General features: G+C 46.7%; 2 protein-coding genes across 2 annotated transcripts in view; one reads left to right on the forward strand and one right to left on the reverse strand.

Moving 5' to 3' along the window:
• Window positions 1-23,071, reverse strand: part of CSMD2 (CUB and Sushi multiple domains 2) — a 553,689-nt gene that overhangs the window by 3,759 nt on the left and 526,859 nt on the right. Inside the window, exons 61-70 of the mRNA XM_040455784.1 lie at window positions 18,619-18,792; window positions 18,207-18,280; window positions 14,541-14,652; window positions 13,791-13,970; window positions 6,796-6,861; window positions 5,940-6,101; window positions 4,336-4,448; window positions 2,855-2,942; window positions 1,335-1,415; window positions 917-1,132 (exon numbers count right to left, since the gene is read on the reverse strand). Coding sequence (XP_040311718.1) covers window positions 917-1,132; window positions 1,335-1,415; window positions 2,855-2,942; window positions 4,336-4,448; window positions 5,940-6,101; window positions 6,796-6,861; window positions 13,791-13,970; window positions 14,541-14,652; window positions 18,207-18,280; window positions 18,619-18,792 — 1,266 coding nt within the window. The remainder of the gene's footprint in view (window positions 1-916; window positions 1,133-1,334; window positions 1,416-2,854; window positions 2,943-4,335; window positions 4,449-5,939; window positions 6,102-6,795; window positions 6,862-13,790; window positions 13,971-14,540; window positions 14,653-18,206; window positions 18,281-18,618; window positions 18,793-23,071) is intronic.
• On the forward strand, window positions 7,418-8,286 carry LOC121025842 (interferon-induced transmembrane protein 3-like). The gene has a single exon (XM_040468618.1). The coding sequence runs from the start codon at window positions 7,486-7,488 to the stop codon at window positions 8,011-8,013; it is 528 nt and encodes a 175-aa protein (XP_040324552.1). The 5' UTR covers window positions 7,418-7,485; the 3' UTR covers window positions 8,014-8,286.

Consider the following 23,071-nt stretch of genomic DNA (forward strand, 5'->3'; position numbering starts at 1 on the left):
AGCCCATCTATCATGCTCTAGGTGATGGCTAATTTGATATGTCAACCTGCCAAGGCTCTGGTTAAGCACTAATTGTTTGGTCAAACACCGGTCTAAATGTTGCTGTGAAGGAATGTTTTGGGTGTTAACATTTAAATCAGTAGACTGAGTGAAGCAGATTACCCACCCCACGGAGGTGGGCCTCATCCAATCAGTTGAATGCCCGAGAAGAAAAGATTGAAGTCCCTGAAGAGAAAGGAATTCTGTCTCCGCATGGCCATTGGATCAAGATTAAATCAACTCCTGATGGAATTTCCAGCCTGCAGGCCTGCCCTGCAGATTTCAGACTTGCCAGGCCCACAATCATGTGAACCAGTTCCTTAAACTAAATCTCTCTCTCTCTCCCTGAATATATGCAATATACATGCGTCTCTATATGGATATCTCTATATATCTGGATATACGTATACATACATCTTTCTATGTGGATATAGATATTTAGATGTTTATAGAGAGATAAGCATATATGTGTATATACATATACACACATAGATAGGTATGTATATCTTAGGTATGTGTTATGTGTGTATACGTCTCTCTCTCTCTCTGGAGACCCCTCACTGATACATTCCGCTTAGATATTTTGCCAAGCCCAAAGGGCTAAGAGCACAGTCTCTGGAGTCCGCCTGCCTGGGGTTGGATGGATTGGATTGTGACCCTGCTACTTATTAGGCGTGTGATCTTGGCCAAATGAATTCCTTTCTCTACCTTGTTTTCCCATCTAATGGGGATAATGACAGGGCACAGGGAAGCACCCGGCTCAGGGTCTGGCGCCCCGCGGCACTCAGGGCATAGGCTCCTCCCACTGGACGCGGCTGTGGGAGCGCGTGTCTCCGCGCAAGCCCACTACGCGACTGCCTCCCACGCCCCCTCTCACCGGCTGCCGGAGGCGGGGCTCTCGGTGGCGGCGGCGGTGGCAGCCAGGCCTGGTGGCTATACGGCTGTGCACACTGTACTGACTGTGAACTCCGCCTCGGTGGCCATGATGTCTGTGGGCTGGATGTTGCGGTCGTACATTGGGTTCTCAAATGTGGCCCGAACGTTTGTGTTCTCGTGGCCGGCGTAGCCATTGAACGGAACTTTGGGTCTTCTCCTGGGAATGAGAGAGAGAGAGTGACCAAAACGTCAAAAGAGGGAGAGGCTCAGGGGTGTGAACGGGGAGAGGGAGGGAGTAGGAAGTTCTACTTCCTTTCCCAAGATGACAGCTCTCCTGGGCCGGGGAGGCTGTGAGCGGGCTGGGGTGGGGGATGGGCCTGCATGCCCCCCTCCCCCCATGCCGCCTTCTTCCCTTGTACCTGTGCTTGTAGAGATACAGCACGAAGCCTGCAATGATGAGGGCGACGAAAGGCACCAGGATTGCGGCTGCCACCGAGCTGCTGTTGGAAGCAAAGTGGCGGCCGATGGACTCGGGGTCGGACTCCAGCAGCCTGAGGTCTGCAAAGTCCCAGAGCATAAACCTCAGCTCACAGACACACGATCTGAGGGGACGGCCCCAGCGGGAGGTGTGGCCGTGTCTAGGGATGTCACCTTCTGCAGCTGCCTCCCCCCACACTCAGACATTCCCCGGGGAGAAGACTCCCCACACCAGTCCCTCAGGTCATATGCAAAGGACAGCCATCAGTCCTGGGGGAGCCCATCTGCCAGAGAACCTAAAGCCGTGTGGCAGGATAAAATCTTACCAGGGTGTTGCCCTTCAGAAGTTTTGAAACTTCTTTTGTCTACCAGAGCCTTTTATCAGATAGAAGCTTACAAGGAAGCCACAACACAAAACAGGTGAGGGCGAGCTGCTCTGGTGGTGGTGTTGGGGGGGGTGGGGACAGGTGATGCTGAGCAGCCTGGGGACCGTCTCCCCTCCTCTGTTCTGGCCCTCCCAGCACAAGGCTGGGAGGACTCTGGAGACCATGGGGAGGCAACACTGCCTGCTTAGTGGCTCCAAGAGGGCACAGGTCTGCCTCGGGAGACAGGGAGTCAGCAGTGAAGGCCAACTCTGGTGTGTGGCGCTGAGGGGCCAGGGGACCGAGGGACTGTGTGCATCGGGAGGAGACAGAGGTCTTACTCCACACTGCTCACAAGGGGGAGCTAAGAATACCTCTGGGGCAGGAACAGTGTGGAGTGGGAACCAGGGAAACAGATTTCTGCTTAAGACAAGGAGAAGCTTCCTGAAGGTCAGAGCAGCGAGAAAGGCAGGCAGAGCCCCTGGGAATGGTGGGTGTCAGTACCCAGATGTGTGGAGCTGACCCTTGAGCACCCATGACTGCCTCCTGCCTCCCCTTCCACCACTTCTGAGAAGCCAGGTGCCCTCCTCCAACTAGAGTCTGAGGCTCTGACCGGGAGATCTCTGGGTCAAGGCCAGCGAGGAAGTGAGGACACTGGATGCCAATGATGTGTAGCAGTCAGGGTAAAGATGCTAGGGGAGAACCATCTTCCGGGACTGCTCGGGGTTGGAAAGGGCACTGTGAGTAAAGGCACTCCTGATAACCCCACGTCTGCTTGTTCGGGGGTGTCTGTGTGATGCCCGAGGGCTGGCTGGGTGGTGTTGCTGGCAGCTGTATCTGAGACCCAACGTCCCTTCAGCTGGGGGTCTCAACTTGAGGCTGGGCCTTGACACTGTTTGGCAAAGATTGAGCGTATTATGTCTATGCGCTTGTTTCTGGGGACATATTCTATAGCCTTTATCAGAATCTCAAAGGTGGCCTTGGCCCCCAAATGGTTAAGGACTCCGGATCTGACTGTTGAACGTCAATCCCTTGCCCCAGCACTCAAGTGTCTCCCCTGCGCCACGAGCACACCCTTCCAGGGGACCAATGCTAGTTACCAAGTCTTTGAAAGCCGAACTGTCCAAAGCCTTGGCCCTTGACGGAGCCTTGGTAGATGAAGGTACCTCCGGGGGACTCTGAGGAGACCTGTGAGGGTGAGGGCAGAGGCAGTGAGATGGGGGCATTGGACACAAAGCCCGTGTGCTGCTCAGCTGAGGGCATGCTTTAGGATGTTTGGCTACTGCACGCCTCCCAGCTCCTACTCCATCCCCAAGGTGGGGTCCTCCGTCCACTGTGCTCTAGGCGGACTGCGCCATCTGTGCCCCAAACCACGCACGGGTGGCCACAGAAGTAGGCCTGATGGTTGGCTGTTGTCCTAAGCTGCTCCAGCGGCTTGGCCCTCCAGAGCTCTATTTGCTTCTAGCCCATGGCCTGTACTCCTAGCCCCATCCATCTCCTAGCTTTGACCCCTGTTCTCTATGGCGACCCTCCCAGCATGGTAGGGTCTGTTGTTCTTGCACGGCTTTTGGACTACTGCTATTGAAGCAGCTGGGTCTTCGCTACCCAATGGGGTATCCAAGGGGGGTCCACAGGATACTCTCAAGAAGACCAAGGAACTAACCGGATGTGCCAGCCCTTGGGGGAAGCCACTTGCTTCTCCTTACATGTTTAAGTAAGCTCTATGCCCAGCGTGGGGCTTGAACTCATGACCCTGAGATCAAGAGTCTCATGCTGTACTGACTGAGCCAGCCAGGTGCCCCTCTCCTTATGTATTTGAAAAGCAAAGTCACAAATCCACAGTCGTCCACCTGCTGTCTTGTCCCTGAGGATGCACCCTGACTCCTCAGCTCTCTGCTACTCTGGCCTCTGTGACCTCTCCCTCCTTCCCGGCCTTCCATTTCTAGCATCAAAGATCCAAGACAGGGAAGCCAAAGGTGTGATACGTGACATGATGCTCAACTCCCCTCCTGTGAAATTGGAAGAGGAGCATCACTGTGGACCTGCCTTCTGCCTTCAGAATGCCCTAGAATGCGCTAAGTCTTCCCCCACAAGAGAAGGCAAGGAAGCTGTGTCTCCTCCTCTATGTCTTGGTCTTCTAGCTGTGCTAAATCATCTGTAATCCGCATCCTCAAATGTGAGTGCATATTTGAGGTAGTCACCCGGGACCCACCACCTTTTCCCATGTCCCGGCACCATGTCATTACCTCCAGCTTGCTTGAATTCACTCTTACACCGCTGACCTCTAGTTCCTTGCTTTCTGCTCTAACATCAGAACCTACTCCCTATCACTCAGATGTGCTGGCCCTCTGGACACTCAGCCTCCTGGTCCCTTTATCTTTTCCTTTACCCACTTCACGAGCAGGCGAGGGCTCCCTTGCTCCCTGTCCTTGTCCCAAAGAACCCCCCCCCCCCAAGTTTCCATGTTGATCCTACGAGTTTCCACTCTCTTCTCCCCCATTCCCTGCCAGTGATCTGGGAATCAGGGGTGGGGATAGGGCACAGGCACAGGGAGGTCAAGGGCAGATTTTGCTGAACTTACATGCCCATCTAAAGCCCAGTGGTCATCTTTGAACTTATTCACAAAGATCTCCGCAGGTCCTGTGATCTGGTAAACCTGGAGCAGGAGATGGAAATCTTCTTTCTTGTAAATTCCTGGGAAAAGAAAGTTCAGAGAGTAGACTAAAGATCTGGAAAAATCCCCAAACCCATATTTGTGGGGATGTGGGTGTGACTGTCCTGGTGAAATTTCACATGTAGATGTTGATATAAACATTCCATGCATAACCATAAGTAGGTAAGTATAGTGTTGCCCATGAGTTTGTGTGGGCTGAATGAGAGGATGTGCATGAATGTGCAAATGTGTGTTACTGACCACTAAATCACTGGCCTGTGATTGTGACCCTTTTAAAACATGCACATGGCGGAATAAAGTGAATAGGACTTTGGATACATTAATGTGTCAGTTAACACACGAGTATGTTTTACAATTCGGTGGGTGTGGGAATGCAGGAGGCACGTACACGGGGTTATGTGCACATCTTTATGACTATGTCTTACAGCAGATGAGTGAAACTGACTGCTCAGCTGTGCTGGTGTGTGCATGCCTGAATGGGCGGATATGAGTGCACGTGGGTTGTGTATTAACATGTGCCTTCATTTGCTCACGCATGCCTTTATCTTTGCATTTGTTTTCTGAGAGATTTAGTTTTCTGATTATAGGAAGATTGAAAATTGGGGAAATTTTGGAAAATGCAGAGATGCAGGAAGAAAATCACAATCATTCCTGATATCACTAAGAAATTGCCCCTGTTCACGTTTTGGTGTAATTACTTCCAGCTTTCTTTCTTATGAATATAATTTTTCCTTTAAAAACTGGAGTCACATTTAACGTGCACTACGATAGGTCCATTTTCCCCCCAAACTGGCAAGCTATTTTATCTATCAGATCTCTTATAATTAATACATCCATTTCATTAATTTTGGACAATTTTCTCCTTCCAGTTTTGATATGATACAAATGGCCCTGTTATGTGAACATCCTTTATTCATAAATGTTTGACTCCCTCCATAGCTACTTTTTAAGAAAAAAATTCCTAGAAATATAATTAATGGGTTCACTCATTTTCAAAGATCTTGACACAAGTTTCCAAACTGTTTTCTAGAATTGCACTGTTTCATACTTTGGCCCTCACCACATCAGTGTCTTCACTTGACCTTGACCAGCACTAAAGTTTGTCACTTAAAAAAAAAATCTTAGTGGGATAAGTAGAAAATGGCATTTTGTGTTTACTTTCAGTTTTTTGATTACTGCTGAAACGTGTACTTTCTTTTGTTTATTGTCTGTCTGTATTTTGGCTTCTGGGAGTTCTCTGTCCCTATTTTTGGTTCAGTTTTAGAGATATTGGTCTCTTTCCTCTTTAGTTAGGAGTGCTTTTATGTTCAAGTTATTGTTTGTTATCTAACCACTTCATTTTAGTCCCAGTGGTTTTATCATGCAGGCAAAAATGAATAGACACATTATTTGCCCGCTCCCCACCAGACAAGGACAGGAGGACGCAATGAGAGTAGACACATTCTTGCAGAGGGCGTGGGCCACCCACGCCTGCCACACCCAGGCTTTCAAGGGGGTGGCCTGCTCCTTACCAGCCAAGTGCACTTCCACTCCACTGTGGTCGATCATGGTGGCGTTGACCTTGCTGTTGACAACCTGGAAGCCAGTCACTCTGAGCATGGCTGGCTGCTTCTTCCCCTGGTACTCATAGGCCCCTTTCCATAGGGAATTCTTGGCAAAAACATCACCAGGAACTAGAGGAATTGGGGAGCAGATATGAGAGGGACTTACATATGTGTTGATAGGATTGCGGCCACCTGATGGCTGATCCCAGTTCACTCACTGAGATTGTTTTCCCCCAACACCTAACACAGGGGAGGATGGTGGAGTGCTCGAGTCCTCTTGTGATCCAGAATGGAATTAGAGCTGAATATGATGCCAAATCTAGTTTCCTTCTTGTATAACACACTAATGTGGTACATAAAAGAATAAAGTTTGAAAAAGGATATGATAGTCTATAATAGTCTTGCACTGGTTGGGCCACACCTGTAGTTATGTGCCCAGTTATGGACATCACACTTTGAAAGATACAATACCTGTATTAAAAATGTAACCATTTCCAGGAAGCTCCCTAGGCAGGACTTGGGTCTTTGTGTCTGTATGACCACATACCGGGTTGGGGGGTGGGGGCTGGGCTTGTGGTAATCAATGGCTCCAGAGCTCCAAGCTCTGGATGTGTTTCTGGAAAGCTTGGGCTCTCTCTTCTGGATGAGGTTTTTGTTTCCTTTCCTTCCTTCACTTCCTCCTGAAGTCTGTCTGGGGTGGGGAAACCTGTTTGGCTCTGTAGACAGTTTTCACATCCTTTCACTGAGTACTTAGAAAGTCATGTGTAACTAGGTGACGGAAGCAACACCAGTTTCTTGAGCCAGAGATCTGAACCATACCTACCGGAGGCCTGGGTGAGTGGTGGTTCCCGGGCAGTGTTGATGGGTCTCCCACTAGGCCGCACCTCTGCTGGGGAAAGAGAAAGGAGAGAAATAGGTTCAGCCTCTGCTCTACACTCTACTGGAGAAATAATGGCCACCTCTCTGACATTAGGTCAATGGTTTCTTTGAGATCTTGTTTTGGACTTGTCCTCTTTAGACTGGGAGTGGGTACTTTGATGGTCTGGTGATGCTATGGGCCCCTGTCAGAATAATCAAAGGTAAAGAGCTAAAGGGAAATCCATTCCATCGATTATAGTCATTGAAATACTAAACAAAGAACTAGGATGCAGGGAGATATGTGATTCTTTACTACTGCATTAAGTAACAGGATCTGGCAGCAGGTCCAGTCACTACCCTAATGTTTCATTAGGAACATTAGTCAGGAACATACGCAATATTTCATGATATCAGCGAGAATGGTAATATAATATGAAAATCTCTGCAATTTTTACTGGTTACAAAGTTATAGGTGTTGTAAACACTGTTTTGGGTTTTTGTCTACATTCCAAATGAAAGGAAATGCTAAATTTCAGTAAAGGGTAAAGGAAAATAAAGTTATTTTTCCACCCTGGTACAGAGATCTGCTGAACGTCCCTACGGATGACTCTAGTTTGAACAGCCCTGTCCCGGACTGTTTCTACTTTCCTCCCAGATGCCTGGCACCAAGGAGGACCTTCCACCAATCAAAAGCGAACTCCTTGAGCATTGGTGGGGGTTTCAGTGGAGTGCTTCCCTCCTTTGGAGTGAGGATATGAAGACTAAGAAGCCCCCAACAGCTGCTCCGTCTGGCACTATGAACTGCAATTCTCAGCCCTACTTTCCCGGCATCCACACCACATCCCCCCCAACCTATGAGATGCTCAAGGAGAAGCACGAGGTGGCTGTACTTGGGGTGACCCAGGGCTTGGATCCCATGGCAACCACCACGATCGGCATTCACAGCAAAACCTCTGTGCGTGATCAAATCATCTGGTCCCTGTTCAACATAGTCTTTGTGAATTTGTGCTGCCTGGGCTACTCTGTGAGGCCCAGGGACTGGAAGAGGGTGGGTGACGTGACAGAGGCTCAGGCCTATGACTCTGCCACCGAGTGCCTGCACATCCAGCACCTGGTCTTGGGCCTCCTTCTGATTGTTATATTCACCATTATTTTTGTCACTGGCTCACTGATGATTCTCTAAGCAATTTCAGAGATCATAAAAGGTTATGGAGCTTCCTAGTAGCTGCCCATGGCCTGAGGCTGTCACCCCTTTCACAGCAGTTTATATACACATCAGTCTACAACTGAATCCAATGAAGCACTCATGTGTGTGGGAAATAAAAGACTGAGAAGCCCTCACAGGCAAAAGCATGTGCAAAAGCACAAGTTTTGGGCCTGAGCCATACAGTCTAGGTTCAGGTCCCAGTAGTGCTACTTAATGCTGTGTGACCTTGACTAGTTACTTTACCACTCAGAGTCTCTGTCTCCTCATTGGAAACATGGGCAAATACTGAAACATACCTTATAGGTCTGTGATAAATAAATGAGGTGACAGTCAGCCAATGTTAATGTCTTTCCTTATTTGACACAGAAACAACAGAAATATCTGTCTTGTCACCAAGGAAGGGCTGACTCTCCCTACTGTCTCTTTTAGGAGGCCAGGGTTTTAGCATAATCCTTCTGACTCTGGAGGTTAGCTTATGTTTGTGTTTGCAAAAGGCTGTGGAGAAACGTTCCACAATGACTCAGTAAAAGCAAATTTATGAACAAAATGCCTTTAATTGTCTTAGGTTTTATAAGATGAGGGAGTGAGAGGGAGAAAGCATTTTATGGGCCAGGATCTATGCTAGGCCATGTATTTCATGTTATTTCACTTACCCCTGCTCTCAAAACTGTGAGGTAGAGGGGTACCTGCGTGGCTCAGTTGGCTAAGTGTCCAACTCTTGATTTTGGTTCAGATCATGATCTCACAGTTTGTGAGATCGAGCTCTATGTCAGGCTCTGTGCTGACAGTGCAGAACCTGCTTGGGATTCTCTCTCTTCCTCTCTATCTGCCCCTCCCCTGCTCATGCTTTCTCTCAAAATAAGTAAATAACATGAAACATTTTAATGAAAAAAACCTGTGAGGTAGAGATTATTGTCTCCATTTTATAGAAGAGAAACCCACTAAGGGGCAGAGAGGTGAAGAGGCTTGCCCAAGGTCACACAGGAAGGGACAGGTAAAATTCAACTGCATCTAAAGCATTTTGTGTTTTTATATATAAGTACACAGTAACATCACAAACAACGAAGTACTTAAGAATAAATGTAACCAAGGAAGTGCAAGACTTATATGCTGAAAATGACAAACCATCATTAGAAGGAATTAAAGATTTATCAACGTTTATTTATTTTGGGGACAGAGAGAGACAGAGCATGAACGGGGGAGGGGCAGAGAGAGAGGGAGACACAGAATTGGAAACAGGCTCCAGGCTCTGAGCCATCAGCCCAGAGCCCGATGCGGGGCTCGAACTCACGGACCGCGAGATCGTGACCTGGCTGAAGTCGGACGCTTAACCGACTGCGCCACCCAGGCGCCCCTGAAGGAATTAAAGATTTAAATGAATGGGAAGACATTCCATGTTCATGGACTGGAAGACTTAATATAGCTCAGACGGCAACACTCCCCCAACTGACCTACAGATTTACCACAATCCCTGTCAAAATCCCAGCTGTCTGCTTTGCAGAATTTCAAAATCCAATCCTAAAATTCATCTAGAAATAAAAGGGGCCCAGAAGAGCCAAAACAATCCTGAAAGAGAAGCACAAAAAGGAAGATGTACACTTCCCAACTTCAAAATTTATTACAAAGCTATTGTATCAGACCTGTGGTAATGTCATAGAGGCATCAATGACATCGGCTCAATGGATAAAATGGAGGATCCAGATATAAGCTCACATATTTATGGTCAAGTGATCTTTGATAAGGGTGCCAAGACAGTTCAATGAAGAATAGTGAAGAATAGTTTTTCCAATAAATGGTGCTGGGATAACTGGATGGCCACATGCAAAAGAATGAATTTGGATCCCAAACAACCACCCGCACCAAAAAAACCCCACAAAAGAAACCTAAATGTAAGAGCTAAACTATAAAGCTCTTAGAAGAAAACACAGGCATAAGTTTTCATGACCTTGGATTAGGCAGTGGTTTCTTAGATATGATATGAAAGCACAAACAAGCAAAGAAAATATAGATAAATTGGAGTTCACTAACATTAAAAACTTTTGTGTTCAAAAGGACATCAAAAGAAGGTAAAAAGAAGGACCTTCTTTTGAAGGACCTTCAAAAGAAGGTAAAAAAAGTCCAAACTAATTGCATTGTATTCATTACATATGTGCAGTTTAATGTACCAATTATATCTCAATAAGGCTGTAAAAAATACCTCCCACATTTGAAAAAACAATGTAACACAGGACTAAAGTGGAGCTTAAAATTGACAGTCTAATTTCATTTTAGGTGAGGAGTGAAATAAAGGATAGAGTACTGTAAACTTAACAAAAAATAAAGAAAGCGAAAGACCACCCGTAAAATTGGAGAAAATATGTGCAAATCTTGTATCTGATAAGGGTCTTATATTCTGGATATATAAAGAACTCTTGAAGAGACTCCAGAGCAAGATGGTGACATAGAAGGCTCCTGAATTCCCTCCCCCCACCCCCCACGCCATGGACACACTGAATGTACAGCTACACAAGGTTCAACAGTAAGAGTTCAAGTAAAAGAAAAGATCTAAACATAAAAGCATATAAATGTATAAAGCTCACTGATAAAGATAGATGGTTACATTCAGAATACTCTAATACTGTAATTGTGGTGGGTAAATCAGTCATAACGCTAGTGTAAAGGTTAAAAGACAAAAGTGTTAAAAGTAACTATAACTACAATAATCTGTTAATGAATACACAATATAAAAAGATGTCAATTGTGATCTCAAAAACAAAATGTAGGGAGTGTAAAAACGTAGAGCTTTCGTATGCACTCAAAGTTAAGTTGTTATTTGCTCTACAAGACTGCTGTAATTATAAGATGTTTTATGTAAGCCTCACAGTAAACACAAAACAAAAACCTATAGTTGATACACAAAAAGAGGAAGGAATCAAAACGTACCACTACAGAAACTCATCAAATTCCAAAGGAAGAGAGTGAGAAAAGAAGAAAGCGACTACAAAGCAGCCAGAAAACAATTAAGAAAATGGCAACAGGAAGTTCATACTTCTAAAAAATTACTTATTTTTTATAATTAAAATTTTTTTATTATTTATTTTTGAGAGAGAGAGACAGAGTGTGAGTGGGGGCAGGGGCAGAGAGAGAGGGAGACACAGAATCAGAAGCAGGCTCCAGACTCTGAGCTGTCAGCACAGAGCTGGATGTGGGGCTTGAACTCATGAACTACGAGATCATGACCTGAGCTGAAGTTGGATGCTTAACCAACTAAGTCACCCAGGCGCCCCTGTAATTTTTTTAAATGTTTATTTATTTTTGAGAGAGACAGAGAGTGTGTGAGCACGGGAGGGGTAAAAAGAAAGGGAGACAGAATCAGAAGCAGGCTCTGAGCTATCAGCACAGAGTCCCATGTGGGGCTCGAACTCATGAACCGTGAGATCATGACCCGAGCCAAAGTTGAACCCTTAACCGACTGAGACACCCAGGGGTCCCTCAAAAATTACTTTAAATGTAAATGGACTAAATTCTCCAATCCAAACACAGAAAGCGGTTGAGTGGACAAAACAAAAACCAAACAAAAACTCCAGACCCAACTATATGCTGCCTACAAGAGACTGACTTTTAAGGACATGTAGCTGAAAATGAAGTGAAGGAAAAAGATGTTCCATGCAAATGGAAACCAACAGCGGAGCAAGCTATATTTATATAGATAGAATAGACTTCAAGCCAAAAACCGTAACAAGAGAGAAAGAAGTTCATTAGATAATGATAAAGGGTTAAATTCATCACGAGGATATAACAGTTATAAATATTTATGCACCCAACATCAAGACACCTAAATATATAAAGCAAATATTAACAAATCTGTGGGGAGAAGCAGACAGCAATACAATAACAGTAGAGGAGTTCAATACCTCACTTTTGACAACAGATAGATCATCCAGACAGTAAATCAGTAAGAAAACACTGGACCTAAACTAAACATGAGATCAGATGGACTTAACGGACATTTATAGAACATTCCACCCAACGGCAGCCGAATATACATTCTCCTCAAGTGCACAGGGAACATTCTCCAGGACAGAGCATATGTTGGCCTACAAAACAATTCTTAATAAATCTAAGAAGATAGAGATCATATCAAGCATCTCTTCTGGCCACAATGATATAAAACTAGAAATCAATTATAAGAAAAAAAGTGGAAAATTCACAAATATGTGGAGATTATATACCATGTTCCTGAGCAACCAATGGACTGAAGAAGAAATCAAAAGGGAAATCAAAAACTATCTTGAGACAAATGATAATGGGGACAGAATTTCTGTTGGGGAAGATGAAAGTGTCCTGGAGAAGGTGGTGATGGTTGCACACAGTATGGTCAATGCACTTAATGCCACTGAGCTATGCACTTAAAAATGGTTCATTTGGTAAATTTTATATTATGATTATATTATCACAATAAGAACTTAAATGTACTCTAGAAGAGTTCACTACCACATATGGAGAACAAATACTACTTTTCATAAGTAAAATAAATGTACAACACTTCATGCAGTGAAAATACAAGAATAGTATTACATTCTGGCCCTGATAAAGGCTCTGACTCTGACACTTTCTCTCCCCGAGGGGCAGAACTGCAAAGTACTTAGGAACAGGGATTCTGAAGTTAGATCTTCAGGATCTGAATCTCAGCACTTTTCCTTTACCAGCTGGTGACCCTGGGCATGTTGCTTAACTTCTCCGTGTCTCAGTTTCCTCATATGTTAAATCTGAATAGCCCCTGCCTCTTAGGATGATTGTTAAGGATTAAATGAGTTAGCGCACACAAAGTGCTTAGACTTTACTTAATACCTGAAATATGGTGCGATCAGCATCTGTAAGAGAGTTTAATGCTGTTCCAGCACCAAACTGATCCTTTATCCTTGCTTGACCCTTCTGTTAAGCCTGGACTCAGATCACCTTCTCTAGGAAGCCTTCCCTGGTTTCTCTCCTCCCCTACTTAGGCTGAATTGGTCCTCTTCCTCCTCATCCCCACGGCATTCAGTGCATTGCCATGTTCCTGAAGGTTCGGTTACATTTGATAATGTGTCTTCTGCAGCTGAACGTGAGCTATTTTAGGGCAGGGTCTGTGTCTTTCACCTTCCAATTCCCTATCCCTAGCACAGGCATGTGTGGTGATAATGCTCAATAAACAGAATGAATGAATGAAGACGAGGGGAAGGGAGGTCTGGGGCATTTTGGTAATGCCGAGGGATCTGTGGGTGGGTGCTGTTTTATCAAGGTTATACTATGTGTAACGAGTTATTCTGGTTTGGTGGAAATGATTACACATAATCCTGGGAGAAGGTAGCAAAATAAGATTTGGGATGGCTTTACCCTGTGCCTCTCAAGACTGACATCTCCTAGAGGCTCAATACCTCAGAAAATCAGCAGCAGGATCCAGCTCCTGGAAATCACATCTTTGCCTTCCTTTTTAAGAAATATTTATTTATTTTGAGAGGCAGAGAGAGAAACAATGAGAGCGGGGGGAGGGGCAGAGAGAGAGAAAGGGAGAGAATCCCAAGCAGGCTCTGCGCTGTCGGCAGAGAGCCTGACGTGGGGCTTGAACCCACAGACCGTGAGATCATGACCTGAGCTGAAATCGAGAAGTGGAGGCTTAGCCAACTGAGCCACCCAGGCGCCCCTCTTCCTTCTCTGTTGCCGTCTTCCCCCCAAGCTCAGCTGTCACCTTTGGCCTCCCCTGCTGGAGAAGTTCACCGAGCAGGCACACTCACCCAGGCAGATGGGTGGTTTGCCTGTCCAGCTGCCATCTGCTTTGCAGGTGCGGTGCTCGGAGCCACCCTTGAGGGAGAAGCCCTCCTGGCAGGAATAGATGAGGGTGTAGCCCATGGAGGGCAAGTCCAGGGCCCCAACGTTGGCATGGGTTGGCGTCTCTGGCTGCTTGCAGTGGTGGGCTGGACGAGAGGAAAGATGGTGTTGGGCCTGGGGGATTAGGGTCCTCAGAAGGCCTTCTGCCCATTCCTGTTCCTAGATGGAACATCCCCTTCCTTTGCTTTCTAGGCCCCTTTCGTGTCCAGCATGCCCTCCCCAAATCTCCCCTCCATCCCAGCCTTGATGTCTATACAGATGGCTACGATGGAGGTGATGTGGATACTGGCTTAGTCAGTCTGGAGGGACTGCAGCACTCTTCCTGAGGGAAGAGGAATAATCATGGTCAAAAGCCTGCAATCTTTCATCCTGAGGGCTGACCTTGTAGCAGTTCGTTTTTGCTGCCACTGGAAAGTTCTTTCTTTTTTGCTAAGGCATAGGAATTGCCTTCCAGTATCAGAAAGGCTTTTGTGTGGCAGTGTCTTCCGTGAGGCCCCAAGGGATAAGGACTACAAAGAACGCAGTATTGGTCCCAACGAGAAGTCATGAGCTCCCCGTCATCCAGAACGTCTGAGCATGGCCCGGGTGCCCAGCTGGGGGAGATAACGTGTTGCCAAGAGGCACCATCGTGGGATGCAGGTGAAGTCTGCACTCACGGACACAGTCGGGCGGGGTTCCGCTCCAGGTCAGGTTGGGAAGGCAGGTCCTGGTGGTGGAGCCCTGAAGCAGGTAACCTTTTTGACAGCGGAAGAGCACTGTGCTTCCGACCTGTGGGGAGGAGGGAAGGTTCCTTGATGACTTTCTGCCCAGCGATGCTTCACACCCTGTCGCTTGACTACTTACTTTCGCGTGACCGAGCTCCTACCCACACCTCTGTCTCCACCTGCAACATCCTACTTCCACTTCTCTGCCCGGTTAAATATTATTTACCCCCTTTGAGGCAGCTTCCACTTTGCCTTTTCCGCAAGCCCTCACCCAGGCCCCCGAGCCAGATCAATGCTGTTACTGGAAGCATCACTCTCCACTGTGGCGGACAGAATGCCTGACTCAGAATCAGAAGATCGTGATCAGAGTTGCGGCTTCCACGTCTGCTCACGGAGTGACAGGCTGTAGGGGACTCTATGCCTTAGTCTTCTGGTGGAGAGCGTGGGGTGACCAGCCCTGCCACGTCTACAGCACAGTGTCGTGACACTCAAATGCAGTGGTGGATTTGAAAGCATTTTATACACTGCACGAAACAGAATCACTGCTTGTGCGTGTCTCTTTCTTCTATGATTCGATACATTCCGTAAGGAAGGGAGACTTGTCTTCTCTCCAGATAGCTGCATCTGGCACTTGCTTTGTAAGTATCTGTCGGACGGAATTGCCACCTTCCTGCCATCTAAGTCTCTGCTTAGTTGTTTTCCCCATCCTCACCCTCCACCAGCCCTCACTGCCCAACTCTACACCCCTGCAGCCACCGACTCCATCTCTCCCTCTGCCCTCTGCGTGGCATGGCGGGGTCAGATCAGCTTCCAAAGTTGCAACTCGGATTTCACTATTTCCCAGCTAAGAACACTCACGTGTCCCTATTACGTACAGGAGCAAATTCAATCGCAAAGTGAAACTCTTGACTCGCACTCCCTTCCTCCAGGCCTCACTGCTGTGTCTTGAATTTCATCATCTCATTCGGCAACGGCACCTCTGTCCATCCAGTTGTGCAAATCAAAACCCTCAAGACAGCCTTGATTCCTCCCTCTGCTTCAGCCTCTCCCTCCAATCCAACAAGTCCTCTGGTTCTGTCTACAAAGCCCACCCTGACCCCTGCACTTCTCCCCGTGTCACTGTCACTCCTCCTTCCTCCTGAGCCACTGCAACAGCATCCTACTTGTGTGGTGCCTCCCTCCTTAACCCCCATCATTCACTCTCTCCACAGCGTGCAAATGCTGGATCAGAATCACCTTCAAATGGTTTCCTGTGACATTTAGAATAAAACCAAAAATGCTCACTGTGGCCTTGAGGGCCCTAGGTGACCTGGCCCATGGCTTTCTCTTCTCAAAAATTATCACGTGAGGGGCTCAGTCGGTTAAGCGTCCGACTTCAGCTCAAGTCATGATCTCACAGTTTGTGGGTTTGAGCCCCACGTCAGGCTCTGTGCTGACAGCTCAGAGCCTGGAGCCTGCTTTGGATTGTGTCTCCCTCTCTCTCCCTGCCCCTCCCCTGCTTGCTCTCTGTCTCGCTCTCAAAAATAAATAAACATTAAAAAAATTATCATGTGATATTTGATGCATGCAAAAGTCTATGTGGAACATATACAGAAATGACCTGTCATAAGGAACTGTACATCTTAAGTGGAGTGCACCCCTCCACGTAAGGGCTAGAAGGCTAGTGACACAGTTGTCACTATCTGTGTGCTCCTTCCCTGCCCTGTTCCTCTGCTCCCCCTCAGTGGTAACTACTACCTTGAATTTTGTTTTTAATTTCCTTGCTTTGTTAAAAAAGAATTCTATCACACATAGGCACATATCTCTCTCAACGATGTTGTTCCTAGTTTTAATCTTTTTGAAATAGCATCATACCACCTTTGTCATTCCGTACTATGTTTCTTTTCTTTTTTTTTTTTAAGGTTTTTTTTTTTTAATGTTTTTAATTTATTTTTGAGACAGAGAGAGACAGAGCATGAGCAGGGGAGGGGCAGAGAGAGAGGGAGACACAGAATCCAAAGCAGGCTCCAGGCTCCAAGCTGTCAGCACAGAGCCCAACGCAGGGTTCAAACTCATGAACCGCGAGATCATGACCCGAGTGGAAGATGGACACTTAACCGACTGAGCCACCCAGGCGCCCCATACTATGTTTCTTTTTTAAACAAAGTTTTCTAAATTTATTTTGAGACATGGACAGAGAGAGAGAGAGAGAGAGAGAGAGAGTGGGGAGGGGCAGGAAGAGAGGGAGAGAGAATTCTGAGCAGGCTCCACACTGTCAGTGCAGAGCCTGACACAGGGCTTGAACTCATGAACAGTGAGATCGTGACTTGGGCTGATATTATGGGCTGATATTCAGAGTCGGGTGCTTAACCGACTGAGCCACCGGGGCTCCCCCCTGACTGCATTGTGTAGAGCTGTAGTGCATTCATCTGCCCTGCTAATACACCATTGTGTGACTTTACCACAATTTTTCTCATGTTTTGGTAACATGTGCAAGAGTGTCTTTGGGGTTAGTTTCCAGGAATGGAGCTCTTGGGTCACAGCATGTGTGAATATTTAACTTTATAAGACAATGCCCCATTTCCAAACCTCACCCAGCTCTCTGGCCTCTTCTCCTCTGTTCACAATGCTCCGGACTTGCTGGCTCGCCCACCTACCAGTCCTCCAACCTGCTAAGCACTCCCCTGCCTTGACACCCTTCTGCACTGGCCGCTCCCTCTGCCAGAAATACCCACCCAGCTCTGCCCAGGGCTGGCCCTTCTCATCACAGAGGCCACAGGTCAAGTTCAGGAGGCGTCTTCCCTCACCCCGCTTCCTAAAATAGCAACCCACCCCATCACACCCCTTTATATTATATGGTACGTAGTGCTTATTGTTGTCAGAAATTATCCTGTTTATTGTCACCAAATGGAGAGCTTCCTAGAGCGGGCACCTGGCCTGTCCTGTTCTCACTGTATTCCTACCACCTGGAGAGGTTATGCCGCTAAATATTGTTAAATGAATGCAGATTGAGTGAATGAGTCACATTCTTTGGCTGGATCCCAATGTGCCATTTCTTCTGGGCACATCTTGGGCTCCAGTTAATCGTCCCGCCTTGAACGCACCCGTACTTTCCTGCTTCCTGCTCTCTATTCTGTGCGTCCCATCCATGGCTGTCCAAATCCCTTCCTTCTCCTTGAAGCTCATTCTGAGATGTGTCCATGAAGCCTGTATCCTCCTGGAAGGTGTCCATGGAGCCTGTCTCCCGTGTGGCATCTGCTCGCTCCTGCCACTCTGTCTAAGCCTTGTGTCTGTGAGTAGGGGATATGTGCCGTGAGGACAGAAGGTTATCTGTCTCACTCATCTCTGTCTTTCCATAACCACCCGCCGCAACTACATGGGCCTGCTGGGAAGTGGTGCTGTCAGTATGTGAGAATCTGCTCTCCCACATCAGGTTTTTGGATTGGTGTAAGTGCCTTCTGTTTCTGAATGGGCTCCTGTGTGGCACGGTTCAAAGAGGCAGAGGGCTTCCTGTCTCCAGCTTCCAAGGTTTTGTGTCCCACTGGTGCTGCCCCAGGGAAGACCCCTGAGTCTTTCGAGGCTGACAGCGATGTGAAGGGACAGGAGGCAGGAAGGCCCGATCTTGGCTGACCTCATTACCTGGTATCCCTGGGAATTGTTCTGTATCCCAAACTGCGGCACACCAGGGTCTGCGCACATGGTCAGCGTTGGGTCTGGATTGCAAAACAGAGAAACAGACCACACGGGCACTGAAGCTTTCATCGCCTCCGCTCACTCTGAGAAATAGGGGTAGGAGGGGAAAATGGAGCCAGATCCTGCCTCCCCCACCTGTTGGTATCTCCACCCGAGTCATACCCCCGGGCTATGTGATCCCCGGCAGCAAGTTCACTCTGGCTATTTCAATATCACACCCTGCTTTAAGAAGCTCAGAGGAGGACTTGTTCCCTTTTGCAAATGAGAGCACTGAAGGCAGGGGAAGGAAAGGCATCATCTTGGGCCTGAGAGAAGGATGCCCACCAGCTGGGACACTCTGCCCCAGACCACCTCTTACCTATGCAGCTGGGCTGGGTGCCACTCCACGTCCCGTCTGACTGGCAAAACCTCCGTGGTGAGCCCACCAGCACCAGAGGGGGCTGGCAGGAGAAGGAGACAGACGACCTGTAGGAGAAGCCTCGGTCCTCTCTCCTCCCACGGGCTGGGACGCCAGGATCTCCGCAGAACACGGCTGGAAAGACGAAGGGAGAAAGGCAGGTCTGAGTTGCTTTCTAGAACCCCGTCTGCCACCCCAGGCTGGCTTTCCTCCTGGTTCTACTTGAACTCTGCACACGGGGGCAGCCCCGGGGAAAAGATCACACTTGCCTCTCACACCTGCTGCCGTGTGCTTCCTCTCCTTTCCATATTCAAACTGCTTGTTAATAATCCCCCAAGTAATGAAGTAATGTTCTAGGAAGTGTAGAACGTTGAGAAAAAATAAGCTAAAACTCACTACCGAAACTTTTTTTCCACTTTGATGCTCATTCTCTCCTAGCCTACGCTCGGCTGTATGTAACCTTGTGCGTGGCTGTGAACCTGATGTCCAAGTGTTGTAAACCCTGCTTTGTTTGCTTATTAGCCTGTAAACACTGGCCACATATGCAATGAAAGGTTGTGCCGTAACTGTAGTTTATCATAGCTAATCATTTGTATTAGGTATTTTCTATTATTATAACCTTAGATGTTATAGGGCTATTCTTTCCCTGGTAGTGTTTTCTTAGGGGGATTCTCTAGGACTTTGTATGTTTAAAGGTTTAAACGTGTTTACAGGTCTTGACGTGGACTGGAAATGGCTTTCCAAAAAGTGTGCATTTACGCTGCAGCGAGTAGTGTATGAATGTGCCCATTTCATTGAGGTCATCAGGGAGATTCACTAGAGAATGATTACCAAATTCAAATTGTGTGACAGCAAATAGAATAAAGGCAGGCCCCTCTTCTGTCCCTTCAGCTCACTGTCTTAAGCGTTTGCATACATAGTTTACTAAAAATTCTTATTTCCTTAGGACGTTGCAGAAACAGACCTGTGTTTTAAAGGGGGTTGCCTGCAATAGTGATTTTGATGCCTTTTAAAATAAGCACAGAGGGATTCTACCTGTAGTTTTGTTCTTAGAACCAATATACTTTTATTTATTAAAAATTTTTTTTAAATGTTTGTTTTTTTTGAGGGAGAGAGCTCTTGAGCAGGGGAGAGGCAGAGAGAGAGGGAGACACGGAATCCAAAGCAAGCTCCAGGCTCCAAGCTTGTAAACACAGAGGCTGATGCGGGGCTTGAACCCACAAACTGGGAGATCGTGACCTGAGCTGAAGTCGGAGCCTTAGCCAGTGGAGCCACCCAGGCACCCTGAATCAATATACTTTGAAACAGCTATCAAGCCCAAAGATAATAAACAACCAGTGGTGTGTGGTGTGGTGTGAGTAGGCCCAGGGGACCGCCAGCACTCTTGTGTCGTGTTGGTCGGAAAGCACGCTCAACTTGCACTTCTTTTCTGTAAACACTTGCTGTGGCAGTTCTACGAATCGCCAAGCCCCGAACAAACCAGCTGCCGTGGGGAGCAGCTGGATGGGTCTTCACACTGTTAATGTGCTCCGCTAAAAAGAAAGGGCCTCATGTCGATCATATGTGGCTCTGAAGTTCCATTTATTGAAGCAGTCTAAAATGAAAAATTAAATTTTATGTCTATTCTTTTCTCCTGTCTTCAAAGTTCTAGTGGTAATAGCATGAGCTATAAATTTGAGTGAGAGTTTCAGAGAAAATTGGATCGATGATTGTTTTCAGACTAGACTTTGTCACTCACTCACTATGTCAGGTCCTTTTTCTGAGCCTCATCTTCCCCATCAGCCACCGGAGAAGGGACTTCTCCTGCCCACCTCCCAGGATACGTCGCTGTGAGCATCAGATGTGACCATGTGTGCAAACGTCCCTTGAGGAGGCAACACAAAGCACTGCGAAATGTAAAATGTTGTCTGTATGGATGTACTGATGCGCTGTGACCTCTCAGTGGATGAGTTCACATGTGGGTAATCAGAGCAGAGCTAAAGGCCCAGGGTGACTCTTCTTCCTCATTCCTGTTTTGCTTTGAATTAGATGCACTTCCTTCTCTATTAACTTTCAAAGACCATTTATTAAACGCCTTTCAGCTCCTGATTTTCTGCTGTTTCTGGAGCCAAATAAGTCTGCAGGCATGAGCCCTGCCTTCTGAGATCTTGGAATCTAAGTCAGATAACACAGGAGGGTGTAAAAGATGAAAGGTACCAATTTTCAGTAACATGGCTTGAACATCAACAAAATTGACTGAAAGTACACAAGTGCATTAGATACTCAGGAGAAGAAGTGAAAGTTGCACATTTGGAAATGGTGCAATCAGGGGTGGCAGGGCGGCGGGGAGAAGTCAAGTTGAGAAGCTCTTTCTTTTTTTTTTTTTTTTTTTTTTAATTTTTTTTTTCAACGTTTATTTATTTTTGCGACAGAGAGGGACAGAGCATGAACGGGGGAGGGGCAGAGAGAGAGGGAGACACAGAATCGGAAACAGGCTCCAGGCTCTGAGCCATCAGCCCAGAGCCTGACGCGGGGCTCGAACTCACGGACCGCGAGATCGTGACCTGGCTGAAGTCGGACGCTTAACCGACTGCGCCACCCAGGCGCCCCGAGAAGCTCTTTCTTAAAAACAGGGGTGCGGCCCAGCCAAATGAGAAGGTAGCACGGAAAGAGCTGAGTGGATCTGGGGAACATGTAGGAAGTGGGTGAGGCTGAAAATGAGTTGATCCTGATCTGCTACAGTATGGGGACAAAATCCTTGACCATGTTTAGGGAGTTCTATGAGGAAGAATGGTGTTACGAGGATACATTCGCAATAATACAGCAAGAGAATGACCAGGTTTGAGAAGCAGGCCTACGGAGGAAGAGACGCAATCTGGAGGAGGGAAGAGGAAGCACCAAGAACTGCGGGAGGCCCAGATGCAAAGTATGAACCAGTGATAAGAATTCCACGGTTTACTGCACACCTCAGTGGTCAGCCACTTGGCCATGGTAAATATGTTGTGGAGCACAGTGGGTGAGAAATAAAGATATCTGACTTCTTACCAGCAATCTACAAGAAAATGGGCTACCAAAGGCAAAGCTCCCAAAGATACCACTTCAAGCATGAAGAACACCCTTGATGCTATGATATGAACGTGTGTATATGCATGGAGTCGAGAGGTTCATAAACATAACCAAAATAAAATGGAAGCAGGACCAGCAGGCTATGCTGGCAGAATCCTCTATGGAAGCTGGGGAGTCTAGTCTAACCAATCAGAAGTCAGTTACGGGCCAAGTTGACCAGATGTCGCCAAATCCAGAAGAGGCAGCTCAATGAGCAAGTACAAATGGATGACAAAGAAAGAATGGCTCCATCTTGCTGATAAGGAAGGTGAGGCCAAAGAAAACAATGAGATACCTTTTAAAACTTCTTGGGCTAGTAAATATTAAAAGATATTGGCAAAATCCATTGTTAATGAGGATGTGAGTCAAGACATATTCTCATAAACTGCTGGCGGGAGTGTGAGTGTGCTTTCTAGAAGACAGTTTGGCAACAGGTGTCAGGACGTTGAGAGTGCACGCCTGTTGGCTCAGTATTTTCTCTCTCTTAGGACTTCACCACAAGAGTGAGGAGATGCTATCCTCAAGAACATTTATTGCAGGACTGCTTCTAACAAGATTAAAACTGGAGAAACCTAAATTCATCACCAGTAGGAGAAGATTAAACCAGTTGTGGTATCTACAACAAAGAAATGCTTTATGCTATTACACATGATGATGTGTAGATCCGTATCGAGTGATGGAGAAAGGTGGTGATGGCCCATCAGGGAAGACAAGTCATGAACTAGTAAGCACAGCATGATTGCAAACCGTTTACAGAAAACTGCACACCTCCTGCTATCTATGTAAGAAAGCGTTGCGGTCGGTGTGGAAGCACAGCCAAGAACTTAACCTTGGTTATCTTTGGGAAGTGAGAGTTCAGATGACTATTACATTCTTCTTTGTATTTTCAGATGCGGTACTTTTTTTTTTATGATGACCATAATTCATTGTTCATAAGCAATTTGGCTATTTCTTAGGAAGAAAAGCAAGGTTTCTGAGTCTACACGCAACCCTGAACTTGTTACCTTCCTAATGTTTTTCTGAAGGTGTGCAAAGGCCTGAGGGGTTAACCGTGCATTAAATGCTGCCTTTCTTGCATCCACTTTTTGAGCTGCTGGTTCTAGTTCCTGCTGAAATTTCCCAAATGGAAGTGAATTTTCAGAGGCACCCAAACAATGTCATGGGTATGTTGGTAGTTTTCTACAGAATTAGATAAATGCCAAGTAGAAAAAAATAGGTCCTAGTGTTTGTCTAAAGCATGGGCACCAACAAAACCTTCTAGGGCCCAATTATGTGCTATGACAAGAATAAGGGAATAAAAATAAATGGGATAAATATAATGGATATATAT

This window comes from Herpailurus yagouaroundi, unplaced genomic scaffold (genome assembly GCF_014898765.1).
Source record: "Herpailurus yagouaroundi ecotype Mexico unplaced genomic scaffold, PumYag 77, whole genome shotgun sequence".
NCBI classification, from domain to species: Eukaryota; Metazoa; Chordata; class Mammalia; order Carnivora; family Felidae; genus Herpailurus; species Herpailurus yagouaroundi.

What these genes read in the sequence shown, in the direction of transcription:
- LOC121025842 (XM_040468618.1), top strand. Translation starts at nt 7,486, where the DNA reads ATGCCTGGCACCAAGGAGGACCTTCCACCAATCAAAAGCGAACTCCTT.